This window comes from Psammomys obesus, unplaced genomic scaffold (genome assembly GCF_907164565.1).
Source record: "Psammomys obesus unplaced genomic scaffold, mPsaObe1.curated_primary_1811, whole genome shotgun sequence".
In the NCBI taxonomy this organism is placed as follows: domain Eukaryota; kingdom Metazoa; phylum Chordata; class Mammalia; order Rodentia; family Muridae; genus Psammomys; species Psammomys obesus.
This window is the reverse complement of record NW_026596046.1, coordinates 36,460,207-36,476,729: the sequence shown is the minus strand read 5'-3', so window position 1 is coordinate 36,476,729 and position 16,523 is coordinate 36,460,207. Positions and strand designations below refer to the sequence as shown.

At 43.3% G+C, this 16,523-nt stretch overlaps 1 protein-coding gene across 6 annotated transcripts in view; it reads right to left on the bottom strand.

Annotated features, from left to right (window-relative positions):
• Nucleotides 1-16,523, bottom strand: part of Numa1 (nuclear mitotic apparatus protein 1) — a 74,919-nt gene that overhangs the window by 23,689 nt on the left and 34,707 nt on the right. For all 6 annotated transcript variants that reach the window (XM_055623019.1, XM_055623016.1, XM_055623021.1 and 3 more), the window contains exons 2-4: nt 13,084-13,157; nt 5,125-5,210; nt 926-1,005 (exon numbers count right to left, since the gene is read on the bottom strand). In XM_055623019.1, the coding sequence (XP_055478994.1) occupies nt 926-1,005; nt 5,125-5,210; nt 13,084-13,125 (208 nt within the window). In that variant the 5' untranslated portion in view covers nt 13,126-13,157. The remainder of the gene's footprint in view (nt 1-925; nt 1,006-5,124; nt 5,211-13,083; nt 13,158-16,523) is intronic.

The following is a 16,523-nucleotide window of genomic DNA, read 5'->3' as shown; positions in this document are numbered from 1 at the left end:
AGACTACAAGACAAAGGGTTACTTATTCCTAATGTTTTTTCTCACTTGCCTTGTATTTCCACTTGAAAGTTAATTCTACCTTGGTGCAGCCCAAGTTCTGCACAGATGGTATTAGAATAAAGCTGCCAGGGCATCAGCAGTAAGTCTGGGTCAAGAGCCTATACCTACCTGCCAGCTCATCAACTCCTCCCTTAGCATCACAGAAGGAACCAAAATACAAGATCATTCTAGAGTCCTATTCCAAATAAGGCTGCAGAGGAAGTCTACAGCTGAGTCCAGTTAGAGCAATGGAGGACGCTGTGCCCTTATGCTGCTAGAGTATTTCACAATAGGGATAAAAATCTCACCTGCCCTACAATTCTCCTCAAGTAGAGATGGCAGGCAGCCCTGCCCATGTTAAAGATGACAGGTTCTGTAGTAACAGAATCTGTAACAGTCCAGGAACGGGGAGCTGACACACTCTGTGCCCCAAGTTTCATAAACACTTTTACACTAACCTGATGAGCAATTCTTTCCACATGACACACAGAGAACCTATGTCTAAAAGAACTGGCCTCTGCCCCTTTACCCACTACCACCTAAGCAACTACCTAAGAAAACTATTTTTCCTGTAATAGGAAGAAGTTTTCTTACAAGGGTAATGTGAATCCTTTTCTCCCCTATCTCTTCAAAGTAGGGAGAACACAAGAGCAAAGTGGTATCAACCCTCTGATCTGTCTGGGCCTGACATGGACTCTGGAACTGCAGAGACTTTTTTTCTTTAACATAAGCTGGTAACAGAGGCATCTCAGAGACTGACACAGCTATGTTTGTCTTTTTGCTAGAGTAGGGTACCGTGAACCTTTTTCCAGCCAGACACCCACGACTGAGTCCTCTGGTTCCCAAGTCCCAGAGCTCAAGCTGTCCAGCTAGTTAAGATACTTACTCTGTAGAAAACTGCAAACAAAGTCTAGTCTTTCTTGCAGCGGCTGCTGTAGGATTTGTTGCCCCTCTTCAGTGTTATGGCTAAAACAAATGAAAAGAGCATTTTCATTTGGAATGAAAGGACAGGAGTACTTAGCCATCTTTGCCTCACTGCTCAACTACAGCCTCCCCTCCCCTTCAGGCCCACTCTGTTCTAGGCCTAGAGGTAGTGAAGATTCAGACTGCTAACTGATTCTGATGAAGATGTGTGGTGGGTAAGAAATGGAGACTTGAAGCATGGGGTCCTTTTATAAAGCATGGCACTCTGCTAACCCATTTGCAATAAAAGAAAGATTTGTGGTTCAACTCTAACAAGTGAGGAAGCTAACGTAAAGTGGGAGAGAAAACAGGGCTAAGATTTGAAAAAAATGGGTGAAGGCAAGACTCTGAAGTGACAGGGCAAAGTTCCCACACCAGGCCCAGGAAGAAATGAATGAAGACTCTAAGAGGTGGTGCCAAGGAGTAATCATTCTTGATGAATGCCCCTGCCTTCCCCCAACTGTCCAACAGCCAACACACAGAAGCGAGAAACAAGGAAGGGAGGAAGGCACCTGGGAACGTTCACACACAGTCAGGCCACTTTGTCTACAGATTCCTTTTCTGAGGTGCCTTTGCTCTTCCACCTTACTAGAAAGCTAACTTATCTCCAGGTATAGCTGGAAATGCTAATGATCGAAGATATGCAGACTCCTCAAGACCTAAATTCTCAAGTTTCTGGACAGCAGGGCTGGACAAGAGCCTTTCAAGTGCTACAGATATCCTTGTGAACCACAAGGCGCATCCACAGAAGGACCACGAGTTACCTCACCCTTTCCTGGGCACAAAGGGACAGACTTCTCTTCACTCTAATCAAGAGGCACTGGGGCTGCGAGCACTTAAGTGTGACTCCTAGAGTCTTGAAAAATGCTGATCTCACTGATTACCTCCCCCGAAAAAACCCTTCCCTAGCCACCCACTCAGGAATGCAGTAAGCCCTTACCTTCCTGGAGAAGAGTACTGTAGTAACCTAACATAAATAAGAGGTTTCTCTACCCAAATGTCTGCAAAATATACTTGTTTAAACCAAATTAAAGCTAGGTGTGGTAGTTCACACCTAAAATAATCTGAGTTTGGGTTAGAGCTAGAAGGACTAGGAATCCAAGGCCAGCCTACTCCTTACGTTGCGTGCATACAGATGGATGAAGAAGAGACTTTCCTGAAGGTCCTGGCAGACTGTAGTCAAGAGTCCCTTTGCGGAGCTGTCACCCATTCTAGGCTGCACTTTTGGCGGTGCGGCTGCCCGAGTCACCGGTGCCCCTTTAAGCAGTGAACTAGTGATTCCCATGGTAGACTTGAGTAAAATGTTTTTAGGTCTGTTGGCAGCATCCTATCTGTGCTATTCAGCCACTTCTGTGCATCTCCCCAGGAAAAGTCATAGAGTATGGATTATCTATTGCTTCTGTAATCAAGAAAATCAAGAAAAGTTATCTTTTCCTTAAAAAAAAAAAAGTTTTTTGTGTATGGGTGTTTTGCCTACATGTATGCTTTGCGCCCTGAGTGACTCCTGCCCATGGACATCAGAAAAAAATATCAAATCCCCGGGAACTGGAGTTACAGCGCTTGTGAGCCACTGTATATACGGTAGGATTCAAACCCAGTTCCTCTGAAGGATCAACCAACCAGTACTCTTAACCAATGAGAGGTCTCCAACCCAGCAATTAATTTTCTTTCTTTCTTTCTTTCTTCCTTTTCGTTTCTTTTCTTTTCTTTTTCTCTTTCTTTCTTTCTTTCATTCTCTCATTCATTTTCAAAGCCTGATTTCTCTGTGTAGCCTTGGTTGTCTTGGACTCACTTTGTAGATCAGGCTGGCCTAGAACTCACAGAGATCCACCAGCCTCTGCCTCCTGGAGTGCCGCGATTACAGGTGTGTACCAATGCAGATGGCTCAGAAATTTAATTTTTTTCAAAAACAAAAACTCTTTGTCTATTCTGAATCTAAAACAGCACACACACACACACATCCTCATGTATATTGTAACACAGAGGGTATTACACCTGGTTGCTTGTCTTTGAGTGATGGTAAAATTAAATGGTGGGCTAGGTACTGCCAGTCTTTTGGGTTTATTCACCACTGATGACAGATGCTCAATTAACCATATTACAACTTGAAAACAGTTTTGTTATTTTGCTTGTTTGTTTTGAGAGGATTATTATGTCGGTAATTCTGCCTGGCCTGGAACTTGTCATGTAGACCTAGAATGTGCCTCTGCCTCATGAGTGCTAGGAACATATATCTATTTTTTTAAGATTTATTTTAGGTTGTTATGTGTATTGTATGTATGTGTGTATGTGAACATGCACAAGTATAAGCAGAAGACAGAGGCAGCACTGGATCCCGCAGAGCTAAAGTTAAAGGCATTTGCTGGTTACATGAGTGCTGGGATCTGAATCCCAGTGCTCACGATTGTTCAGCAAGTGTCACTAAATACTGAACACCTCTCCTATCTCCTACCCTCTGAAACTAACATTTTTTTAGAAGCTGCAGACTGCTGGCCTCTGGGTGGTCTATAACCTTACCTATGAGAGCACCCTTGCAAAAAGAAAAGAGCCTCTATTTGTCAGTTTCTAGGCAACAAGAGAAGGAACAAGCTACGCATCCCCGAGACGACACAATGAACAAAACCAGGGTTTAGTGCTTCTACAGGATCAAGACAATGGGATGAGAGAAGAAAGAAGCAGGAAACAAGCTCAGTGAGAAGAAATAAGGCAGGCTGCTGACAAAGACTTTGGGGGAAGGAATGAGATAGGGTCTCCATAGTTATGCCTGTCCTGAAACTATGTAGACCAGGCTGCTCCATCCTTCTCTTCCTCCTGAGTGCTGGGATTAAAGGGATATGCCACTATGCCCAGCTTAGAAGGTTTTTCACTGTGTTGCTCATACTCAACAGCAACTCTCCTGCTTCAGCTTCCCAAGCAGCTGGAACTACAGTATGACACCACACCAAACTTAATAATCTTCACCACTAGGATAAAGATTTTAGTCAGGTATGGTGACAACTGTCTATCTTCCTAGCACTTGGGAGACAAGTCTGAGATCATCCTTCAATATACAGTCAGTTTGAGCTACAGCTACATGGGACCCTATCAAGAAAGAGAAGAAAAGAAAAAAAGAAAAAAAAAAAAAAAGAGGGAAGAAAGAAAAAGCAAGGAGGAGGAAAGAGGAAGACAATGACGAAGACAGCAGTGATCTAACATAAGTCAGTGCCAACAAGAGAAAGGAATTCATTACAATGCTGAAATGACCTGCCTGAGTAGTTGGGTAAGAAAATGGGAGTACTTGGGCCAAAGGTGATTTCTTTCAAAGGAACCAAAATAGGTGCTGGTCAGAACCAGAAGCTGTTTAAAACTCCTGTAAGATAACCCCAACCCCAAATTTCAAAGGATAACATAAAACCACTCTAGTAGGCTTGTCTGTTCCTGGGCTGCTCGGCAGCACCTGACTCACCACCAAAGAATTCCAATTCACCTTTATCACTTCAACACACTTGGCTAGGCCAGTGAGAAGCCTTAGTAGGTAAAAAGCAAGACTCACAAGCCTGAAAACCTGAGTGTAATCCTAGAACCTATAGTGGAAGGAGAGAACCAACTCCTGAAAGTTATCCTCTGATCTCCACAGGAGGGATGTGGCATACAAGCACGTACATTCACTCACACACATGACACACACTAACAATAATAATAGTGAGGGAGGGGTGAATCCTGAAAAGAGGGACAGAGGACCCCCCCCCCAAACACACACACGTACACACACACACACACACTCCCGGAGCTGAGGACACAACCAGGGCCTTGCCCTTGCTGGGCAAGCGTTCTATCACTAAGCTAAACTCCCAGAAGACTACTTTTGAAACAGGAAGACTGGAAGTTCTTGGGGGTAGTCTGCTGGAATTGTGCATAGGGACTTGAAGAGCTTTCTGTGTCTGCGTGAGGAAGTCTTTGGATAGGACAAAAATGAAACCTTTCCCACTGACAGTTAACTAGAAAGGCAAGTTCAAGGTGCTACTCTTTGAGCCCACTTACCCTTCTGTTATCCCAATCCTACCTGGTTTTCTGGCCAGAGGCCACCAGGCAAGCACACACAGTCCCCACCACTACCTAGGGTCTGGAAAAATGCACACTCACATGCTGTTAATAATCTTGATGAAGATGCTGCAGTCTTGGAGCTGCAGCACTGTCTCCACTGGGTCAGCAACATGCAGACTGTTCACCTGCAAGCCAAATGGAAGAGTCGGCTGAGACTACTTACAATACCAGAAGCACGCAGTTCACAACACCTCCTAGAGGCTAGCACCACCATGCTCATCGTGAGTGCTGACAGTTGTGGGATACAGGAATAAACAGACGGATGATTCCAGGACTCATTCTCTCTCTTTCTAACATAAAGTCTCACTATTTACCCTACGCTGTTGAAAACATTTACTCCTCCAGCTTCTACTTACCGAATGTTGGAGTTGCAAATCTGTGCTACATCAGGCCAACAAGATTTTTAATCTATACCCAAACTCAACGTGAACATGCCCATACAGAGCCACAAATTAAAGATCAGGCTTTTACCAGTAAGCGCCCACTATTAAGAGCTCTTCTAGGGGTCTTAGTACCCAGAGTACACTAAACACAATGGAAAGACCTAGGTCTAGCAAGACGTGTCAGCAGGTAACTGCACCTTCTGCCAAGCCTGATGACTTGAGTTTGATCCTCAGAACCCACAAGGTGAAGGAGACCAGACCTCTGCTTCATTCTCTGACTTCCATTTGTGCATGTGTGTATACACACTATACTTATAAATAAATGTCAAACATAATAATTGTGTGCAAACATAAATTTTATTCTGGAGCAAAAAAAAAAAAAAAAAACAATGAAAGAACAAAATAAGTTACTTTTTTAAAGAGACAGAACAGGAAAGAGTAAAGTTCTCAATTGTGATCCAACTGCCCGTTCTTTCTAACACTACAAAATTCATCAGGGTCACACACAAAGATTTCAAATACAAAAGATATTCACCAGCATTTACAGTTAACTTCTTCTATAGGAAAGCCCATAAATGAATTCAACAGGTACTTGGGCTCAAGTTTACCTGCTAATTAACTAACTACATTTGTAGCATGAAAAGGGGAAGAAAAAAAGCCCACTTAGGAATGAGACTGTTTCTAACAATTTCAGGAGTGGTTATGTGAACTCAACTAAACTCTACTGTTTATAAATGTGCTCTTTAAAGAGCAATAGGCTAGCCCGGCATGGGGGCACACACATTTAATCCCAGCACTCAGGGAGATAGTGCAGGTGGGGCCAGCCTGGTCTACAGAGTGAGTTCCAGGACTGCAGGGCTACACAGAGAAATTCTGTCTTGAAAAAACAAAACAAAAACCAACCAACCAACCAACAGCAGAAGGCTCGCATCCAGTGAGATGGCCAATGGGTAAGGCGCTTGCTGCCAAGCGCACAACCTGAGCTCAATCTCTGCGTCCAACATGGTGGAAAGGAGAACCAACTACAGGAAGCCGTCCTCTGACTCTGCACACACAGGTGCTCAGACAAAATGAATGTCTAAAAGTTCTTCTGAAGTAATAAATTATGTCCACACAGTGGTACATGCCTATAATCTCAGCTCCCAAGAAGCTGAGGAAGGACAGCATGTACTACACAGGAAGATCCTAATGCTCATATACATATATCTGAAGTTGAAATAATGAAGTAGGGTGCTGAAGGAGATGGCTGGACAGTTAAGAGCATTAGCTGCTCTTACAGAGGGTTCAATTCCAACAGCCATCTGTAAACTCTAGTCCCAAAGGATCCAATATCCTATTCTGACTCCTCAGACACCAGACAAGCCATGGTGCACAGACAGCCATGCAGGCAAAATGCCTGTACACGGAAAAAGAAGGGAATTAAATTTTAAAGAATTAAAATAGCCTGGCAGTGGTGCCTTTAATCTGCACTTGGGAGGCAGAGGCAGGAAGATCTCCGAGTTCCAGACAGCCAAGGTTACACAGAGAAACCCTGTGTCAACCAACAACAACAAAACAACAAATTATAATTTAAAATAGGGGGCTGGACAGATGGCTCAGCGGTGAAGATCATTCCTCTGGAGGACCCAAGTCAATTCTCAGCACCTACATCAGGCAGCTCACTGTCGGTCCAAAACCCCACTCCCACCCATCCTTCCTCCTATTAAACAGCAGTGCCTTAAAAGTGAGGTTATTATTGTGTAAACAAGCGTAGCGGTCCCTGGTTACTAGAAAAACACCCCCCCCCCTTTTTTTTTTGCAATAGCACTACATGAAAACATAACTCTTAAGATGTTTCTGTATATCAGAAACCACCATTAATCTTCCAGAACCTCCCTTAACCTTCTCCCAAAAGTCAACTACCTCTGGCAAGGATATCAATTCCTGCAAAGCCTGTACCAGTGAATATCCCCACCCCGATGACTGTCATATAAAAGCTGCTTGCTTTTCTGCCATTTTCCACTCCTACAGATGACTGGTGGTTTGAATAAAAATGGACTACACAGGTCCATAGGAAGTGGCACTATTAGGAGGTGTGGCCTGTTTGGAGAAGGTGTGGCCTTTTTGAAGGAAGTGTGTTTCAATTCTTTTGCTGCTGCCTATGAATCAAGATGTGGAACTCTCGGCTCCTTCTCCAGCACCACGTCTGCCTGCATGGTACCATGCTCCTACCAGGATAATGGGCTAAATTTACTCTGAAACTGTAAGCCAGCACCAATTAAATGCTTTCCTTTATAAGCGTTGCTGTAGTTATGGCGTCTCTTCACAGCAATAGATACACTAATTAAGGCAATAACCTTGGCAGTTCAATCCCTAAAATACTTCTTTCTAACCACAGATCTGTCTAGTTGGGGATTATCTCTGCAACTTCGATTATATTTGGTGCCTGAAACCTAAGAGAGACATTTAATTCTCCGAAAGGTCCTGGCCCTCCTAGCTGAACCAAACTGCCGATTTTTTGATCCTCCCTGGTTCAGATCACTCACTTCTGCTGGCTCCTGCCACCTACCATATCTGACTCCAAATTTCAGAGCCACATCTTCAGCTGTTTCTCCTCTACCTACTCTAACCATTCATATCTCCTCACTGACTCAGTGGAGCTGCCTACTCTGTCTCTTAGCATATGGAATCTACCACAAAATTGTGTTGGTATTAAGACGCCTCCCTACACCCTTTCGTATTTTTGTGGAGTAAAGAGTGCCCTTCCATTGATCCTCTCTGACAAATCTCTAGGTCCACTGGGGAACTCCATGACTGAAATTCTTGTCAACACAGCACTTAACCCTGTATGTCTCTCCCATTTCCTTGCTCTGCTCCTGACTCCTTCCCCACCTGTCTCTAACCATAGCTAAACCACTTATGTCTTTAGCTAACTATATTCAACAACAGGCTTCTAATATATATATATATATATTTAAGATAAGGAACCTGTTTGATGAATAAGGCTTGTAAATTCCTAAGATCCATTCAGGCTAGCAGAAACTGATTTAAAACTGTGAGCCTCTTTTTGTGTTTGTTTAATTTTGTTTTTCTTTGGAGACAGGGCTTTTCTGTGTAACCTTAGCTGTCCTCAATCCGCTTTGTAGACCAGGCTGCCCTCAAACTCAGAGATCCACCTGCCTCTGCCTCCCTGAGTGCTGGAATTCAATACTTTCAATTCAAAAACTTAAGGCTCAAACTTAATAGGAATAAAACTGTAAAATCCTAATCTTATAAAAGGTACTTATTTGTTATAAACTGTTAAAAGATAAGACATGCCAGTTAACGGTCAGTCACCTTATAAATGATCAAAGTTTGTTTTTTTTTTTATTTTTTATTTTTTATTTTATGTTCATTGGTGTGAGGGTGTCAGACCCACCTGGAACTGCTTACGGACAGTTGTGAGCTGCCATGTGGGTACTGGGAGTTGAACAGACAGTGCTCTTAACCACTGAGCCATCTCGCCAGCCCATGATCAAAGTTTTTAATGTGCTCAGAACTGTGTTTGTAATCATGCTAAGTACAAATGTAATTCATCAACTACAAGAAAAGCTTAAGCCATGTTGTCAGGTTAAGCCTAAAACAATTAAAATAAAGTTTGTTTAAAATCAGATGTACTTAATATATTAGATGATGGCTCCTAACCCCTACCCCCAGAAACATGCTAAATTATGGCATTGAAAGTGTTTAAAAAGAAAGGGCCTTTCATGACAGACATCGATGCCAGGTCCTGGTGGCAACCCTGAGGTCTTCTCCAGAAGATGGACAGGAGACTTCACCTGGACGTGCGTCAGTGCTGCAATGATCACCAGTGAGGAGCTTCCCTTCGTCTCACCTGCCACCAGGGATCTGCCCCAACTGTGGACCAGTGAGGTAAGTGTGAAAAATACACTGCCCTTCCCTGCCTCGCCAAGGTGGGTCAGTTTCCCAGGTTGCTCTGCAGCAAAGCCTCTCAGATTTTCTGGGCCTGGCAGCCTAAGACTGATGAAGCGCTAGGACCTCTGACCCAAACAAAACTATGGAGAGCGCCATGGAGGATCCCAGGCTGGTTACCTGGATAGGCAGTAAGTAAGACTGTGTCACTCTAAAGTGGTAAGAGGACATTTGGTCTATACCTCCTCCTCAAATTCATCCTTGGATATCTGTGATGGTGTTGATGGTGGGCTCTAGCTTTATCCGTTTAGCCAACCTCAACCATCCCCTCCAAGTAGGCTGCAGCTACCAGATTGTAGCTGGAAAGTTTGTTTCACCTTAAAAACATTTTGCTTCATAACTTTGAGTGCAAAAGATGTACATGTTGCTAATGACACAAATTTGAGAACTTTTTTTTTTTTTTTTTTTTTTTGAGATAGAAGTTTCTCTGTGTGCACCCTGGCTGTCCTGAACTGACACCCGGCTCTTTTTGTTGTTCTTTTTGAAGACAAAATAGTTTCTCTGTGCAGCCCTGGCTGTCTTGGAACTCAGTATGTATGCCAGGCTGGCCTCGAACTCACAGAGATCGGCCTGCCTCTGCCTCCCAAGTGCTGGGATTAAAGGTATGCACTACCACTGCCAGACTCAAATCTGAGAACTATAAAAGGAAAATTTTAATTATAAGTCTTTCAAACAAAAAGGCTCTAAAACTGAGACCAATTACTGAACTGGTTTCATGTATAAAAATCAGGCCTTGCTCCTCCTAGAACTACTAAGTCTCCTGATGAGAAAGGTAAACTCAGAAAGGTTTACCTTGATAAAAAAAATTCATGCAGAGAAAGGTAAATTCACAAGCAGATTTCAATGTAAATTTTTGCATTTTACTATTCCAGAATCAGTTTCACAGCTGGGCATGGTAAAATATTCAATCCTGGCACTCAGGGAGGCAGAGGCAGGAAGATCTCTGTGAGTTCAAGACTAGCCTGGTCTACAAAGGGAGATCCAGGACAGCCAAAGCTACACAGAGAAACTTTGTCTTGAAAAACAAACAAACAAAAAATACCAGCACTAAGGAGGCAGAGAAAGGCAGATCTGTGAATTTGAGAACAGCCTGGTCGACAGGGCGCGCCCAGGACTACGCAGAAAAACCCTGTCTGGAGAGAAGGTAGGGGGAAACCTTTCACCAACAGCATTTTACTATTCACTTTTAGCATTTTTATGATCTTTTTTTTCTTAGAACAGTGCTGGCGATGGAAACCAGGACCTAGTAAATGTGGACAAGTACCCCACCACAAAGCTAATCTCTACAGTGTCCTTGACAAGAGTAGTTTTTGAAGGAGAGCTTCTGGGGCTCCAAATTAGTTTTGTACTTGCTGGTAAGTGCTCAATAATCAACTATCATCTCAGCACTGACAAAGTGTTTTTCTTCTAAGCCTTTCCCCCTAATTATTTTATCTTTAAGTTTTTGTTTTTTTTTTTTAATTGTGTGCATAGGGGTTGGGATTTAGCTCAGTGGTAGAGCACTTGCCTAGCAAGCCCTGAGTTTGGTCCTCAGCAATGGGGGGAAAAAAAAAGATAAAATAAACTGTGTGCATAACTATGCACCAGCATGAGTTTATGTTCAGCAGATGCTCTCTGGGAGCAGAGGGCTCCAGAGCCCCAGACTGAGTTTACAAGCAATGTGTAAGCTGCCTGATGTGGGTACCAGGATCATGCTCTTAACTGGCGGGCCATCTCGAAGTAATTTTTTAAAGGACAGTTTTAATTATCAAGTATGTGTATACATTTTATTTTGCGCGTGACTGCAGATACAACGAAGGTGTTCACATGGTGTGCGTGCGCACATGAGCACACAATCCTTGTGTGTTGGAGTCAGAGGACAACTTCTGGTATCAACCCTCCCTACCTTGTCTGAGACAGGTGTCATTTTCATTTTAACTGTTCACAGCCACGTAGAGCAGACTAGCTGGCCTCTGAGCTCTGGGAATTCTCGTCACGACCTCCCATCTTGCCATAGCAGAACTGGGATTACAGACGCACGCTACCATGCCTGACTTTACACGGGTTTTGAGGCCCTAGTGCTTATGCTTTATCCACTGAGAATCTCTCCAGCCCTATTATATGCATATTTTATGCCTTTCTTTTCACATTAAAAAAAAAAGCCCTGTTTTGAGCTGCTATCTCAAAAAATTAACTCATGAGGATTTTGCCTCCTTGCACATAGGTACACCAAATGCAGGCAATACATCTGTGGAGGTCAGGAGTCTGATCCTCATCAACTGGAGTTGCAGAAGGTTTCGAGGCACCATGTGACTGGTGAGAATTAACATGGGTTCTCTGCAAATGCTCGTAACTGCTGAGCCATCTCTCTCCCGCTAATAAAGAAACCTTAAAAAAAAAAAAAAAAAAGCTATTCTTCTATCTATTTTAACAACACTAGCTTTGCGTGTGTGAAAGCTGCCAGTGAACTCAACTCTCCTCTATTGGGAAAAGTCAACAAAGCATTTGCAAAAAAACCAGGGCTCATCAATAAATCCTGCTACACAAATGGCTGGCTGATCAAGAAGACTGAGCCAACTTTCGGAACTGGATGAACAAATGAGTTAAGAAACACACTGAGACAATGTGAAATACACTGTGACTGAACATGATACTCCTAAATAAGCTAACGCAAAGTGACTTACTCATGCATCGCTGTCTTAAACTAACAGGGGCAGGAGACTTTGAGTAACTTGCAAATACTGATGGAAAACTCTCAACTGCTACTGGAAAAAAAAATCTCCCTTTAACTGCCTAATGGTTGTAGCTAAACACAATGTACGTCATTTTTGTAATATGGGTACAGAGTTTACCAGGGTAAACTCTGGTATTCAAATTTTGACAGTTATCTATAACAGAAAGAAGTTATAAAAGTTCTGCACTTCAAGATAGCAATGCTATGCTACATATCACATAATATTGCAACTCATTTACAGCCATCTCTGGATTTAGATAAAGACTTAATGATCTTCACACTAGGAACGCAGGAAAGCAGGAACTATAAAGTGTCAGGTGAAGGACAACACTCTTAATTTTACAATATGCTACATTTGCCTGCTGTTTTTATTCAGTGAAGCAACAGCTTTGCACTAAAGAAAACACAAAATATTCATCTTCATTTTTAAAAGGAAGAAGAGGAAGAAACAGAACAATGGAAGCAGAAAGAAACATAATAAAGACAGTGAGAAAGACATTGTTCAAAGATTAGTTCTTTGAAGACCAAAGTCCCAGCCGACGTGGGACATCAAGGTTCACAGTCAGTCCTTTACTGAGAAAAATATACAACTTGGTGTGGAAGTGCACACCTTTGATCTTGGCACTCAAGAGGCAGAGGCAGAGGCAGGCAGAGCCCTGTAAGTTCCAGGCTAGGCAAGACTAGCTACCTAATGAGACCCTGTGACACAAAAAAAGAAAAGCATACAGAACAGATCAGAGTGGGTTCGTAAAATGTCCCAATGTTCTGTTCCATAATCAAAAGGAATACCTCAGGGAAGCTTGCACTGAGTTACAAAGTCATCACTGTCAGTAGCAGCAGGATTTTCGGCAAAATGAAAAGTTACCTGGTCCACAAATGAGAAAACGTTGCAAACCCCTGGCTTACGGAATGTTCTGCTGTGCATCTTCAGGAAACTGAAAAGCCACTTACCCAAGAGAGAAGCGCGGCTGCCCGGGTGGCATGGAGTGTCATCTTGGTGATCCCAGTGGGTCACTCCAACACACCTGGAATCCAAGAGAAAAAGCATGGTTACTAAATCAAGAGACCTCTGTTTAATAAATAGAAGAAAAGCCGTTCCATTTACAGACTCTTAACACATCAACAAATCACTAGCATTCAATCCACTAAGGCAGCACAGAAATTCTGAGAGTTCAGAGTACATGCATAAATTACTCTAATGCTTATATTTTCAGAGCTGACTGCAAGCAATGTTGTACTCAACTAAATGCTCATACTCACCCAGTTGATGGGAAACACAACATTCAAAGTTGGTCTGTACCTTGCTCTTTGGGACACGGTGCCCTTCAACAAGGAACAATCATGGTTTTGTAAACCAGGGTCTGAATACGGAGTCCATGGGACCATGGTCATGTGACTTTAAACAATTAACCTAAGTTTTCATCTGCTTCTTCGTCTGCAAACTGTATCCATATAAAGCCCCCTACCTTACTGCAGTAATGCCAACAGCACAGTGCCACACAATAGGTAATCGAAACAGAAATTATTTCTGTCCTTAAATAAAATGGTTGATTCCTGGCTCTGCTTTACAACCGAGTCTGTGGACTTGTAGATCTTCCTGTCTCTGCCTTTCCAGCACTGGGATTAAAGAAAAAACCATAGCACCTAGCTTTTAGGTGGGTACTGAAGATATGAACTCAGGTTCCTATGCTTGGGCAGTAAGAACTTTAACTGCTGAGCCATCTCCCCACACCCCCAAATCCCAAGGAACACTTAATGTAAAATTAGGCACTTGTCCCAGTATTCTTACCCTCAATTCCCTTTGCCCCTGGGAATCCACCATTTGCCTGCAAACCCATGGGATCACAGACTTGAGTAAAAATTTCCCAGTACGTCTTTCTCAGCCCCAACAACTCCCACAGTCTCTAAGAACACAGCTGTCCTCTCCTACCTCCTATACAACTGTCCAAGATGTCACTACTCTAGAAGGATGAGCAATAGAAAGGCCTTCCACCTATCCAACCTGCAAACATTACCATCTCTAAAATGTAAGCTGAGCAGCTAAGTGCTTTCTGAACGCAAAGTACAGAAAGACACCATCTTTTGCCAATAAGGCACCCAGTCAAGTAATAAAGAAGAGATTCATAATATGGTAATTCACTCCCATCACCCCTTGAACCTCCTGTGCAAGTACGCTGTACTCATCAACCAACCAAAAGTCTTTTCTTAGTCCCTACTTGTTTTTCCTGTCCTGAAAATTACAAGGGAAACAGAAGGCAGTGACATCATCACTGCCTTTGGGGAGTTTTCAGGAGGGTGAGGAGTAAAATTAAACATACTTAAATCACTAATAGAAGAAAATAATTAAATGTTAACCATAAGTAAACACTAATTATAACTACTTCCTGACCCTACAAAACCCAAAGTGATAAGCACCACCTGTCCTATCAGTGTCAGACTGAGAAATGAACAGATTTACATGGTATTTGGTTGGGCACAAGAAAGGTTTTTTTTTTAGAAGGATGGACATGCTAAGGGCCCATATATTCCTCAGGCCTGGATAATTTCTCTTGTGCTCGTCTGTGGGCACTGACTGACTGCTCAGCCCTTGGGACCAGTCCAAAATAATCTCAACCAGTGCACTGAAACTGGGTTTTTATTGTGTAGCTGGCAAGCCTATAGCTTGAGAGAGGCCAGGCTCAGCCTGCAGGACGACGGTGGCAACATGACTGCTCAACAAGGGTGCCCATCAGGGTCTTTATGGCTCAGTGTGAAATGCTTATCTAATCTGTGTAAGGTCCTGGGTTCAATTCCCAGAACTGGGGAAAAGAAAAAAAAAAAAAAGAGTCTCTGCAACTTTCAGTAACAAGACTCCCTGGAATCCCCCTACTCAAACACTTTATTTACAACAGGAAAGAAATCTTGTCCACTCAAAAATTCTACAGCTGTGCTGCTAAAAATCACCTGAGGTTTAAGCAACCTCTTTTCTTCATCTCAAAGGCAAAATTTAGAACCCCTGGTGTCCTCCCCAGAAAAACCTATCTACAACTAGTTCACTGCTCAAGAAACCTTGCATCGAGGTCAAATGCCTTTCTCTGAGGTCCCCAGGCACAGAAATTAGGAATCCAATACTCAGCACTAGAAACTTCTGAAAGATCTTGTCATCAAGGCTGGAAAAAAAAAGCACTTCCTCAAGGCACCAGAGAGCAGCATTGAGGAGGCAAGGCATAGCCACTGGCTGGGAATGGTGGCTTCTGTGGGTAACAATGACTGAAACCTGTGACACAGATAGTGCTCAGCAATGGGACTACATCTTTAAGTACTCTTTGGCGTAGTAGCCACGGAATGGGACTACATCTTTAAGTACTCTTTGGCGTAGTAGCCACGGGCTTTCGGCCAGAGCCCCATCCTCTCCACCCTCCCCCTGAAATCTGAGGCAGGCCCCACCTAGAAGACTGGGTAATGGTGATGGAACAACAGATTCTCTGTTGTAGCCTTCTGTGAACCATTTCACAGAAGGATCTGAGACCCACCCCAAATCACTCTAGCCATACATACACTCAAAAACAAAAACAACAAAACCCTGATGCTAGGCCAGGTCCCTGAACTTCAGAGTTCCCACATACCTGGTTTTTTGAAAATGAGGCATCCTCCAAAACTGAGGCATCCCAAAGCCGATAAAGTACCCAACTCCTCTTCTTCCCATTCCAAGGAAGACAGAGAAAAGCAGCAGTGACCTTGTAAATGTATGGTCCCCTCTGCCGTCTTTACACTTTCCAAGCTGCCATAACCAAGTTCCCTATATTATGACCGATTTCCTCTAAAAGCCAGGCGGCGGTGGCACACGCCTTTAATCTCAGCACTGGGGAGGCAGAGGCAGGAGGATCTCTGTGAGTTAGAGGCCAGCCTGCTTTACAGAGTGAGTTCCAGGCCAGCCAAGGTTACAAAGAGAAACCTTGTCTCAGACAACAAACAAACAAATCATCTATATGTCTATGTTTCCACAAAAGATGTGAGAGTGACACTCAAGAACATGCTTCCATCTAGTCTGCACACTCTCTGGATCTGAAGGTGTTAAAAGACTAGCCATGGTTTCCTGCAAGGGCTGAGGCTAATATAAACCACCTGCTAGATGAGACCAGAGGGTCAGGCTGCTGAGCTCTGGGGGTCTCTTCTGAAAAAATCAAAACAAACAAACAAACAACTGCAGTTTTAGCAGACACCAAATGATATTCCAAAAGGTCTGAGAGACAGCAGAACTCCCATGCTCCAACCCCCATCTGGGCTCCAGCTCCCTCTTGGTAGCTAACTATCTGAATACCATCACTTCACCTCCAGATAACATCAAAGTGAACTTTGATCTTAGAGAGCTACTAACCTGTTCTAACACTCAACATATGGGACCCTGCCAC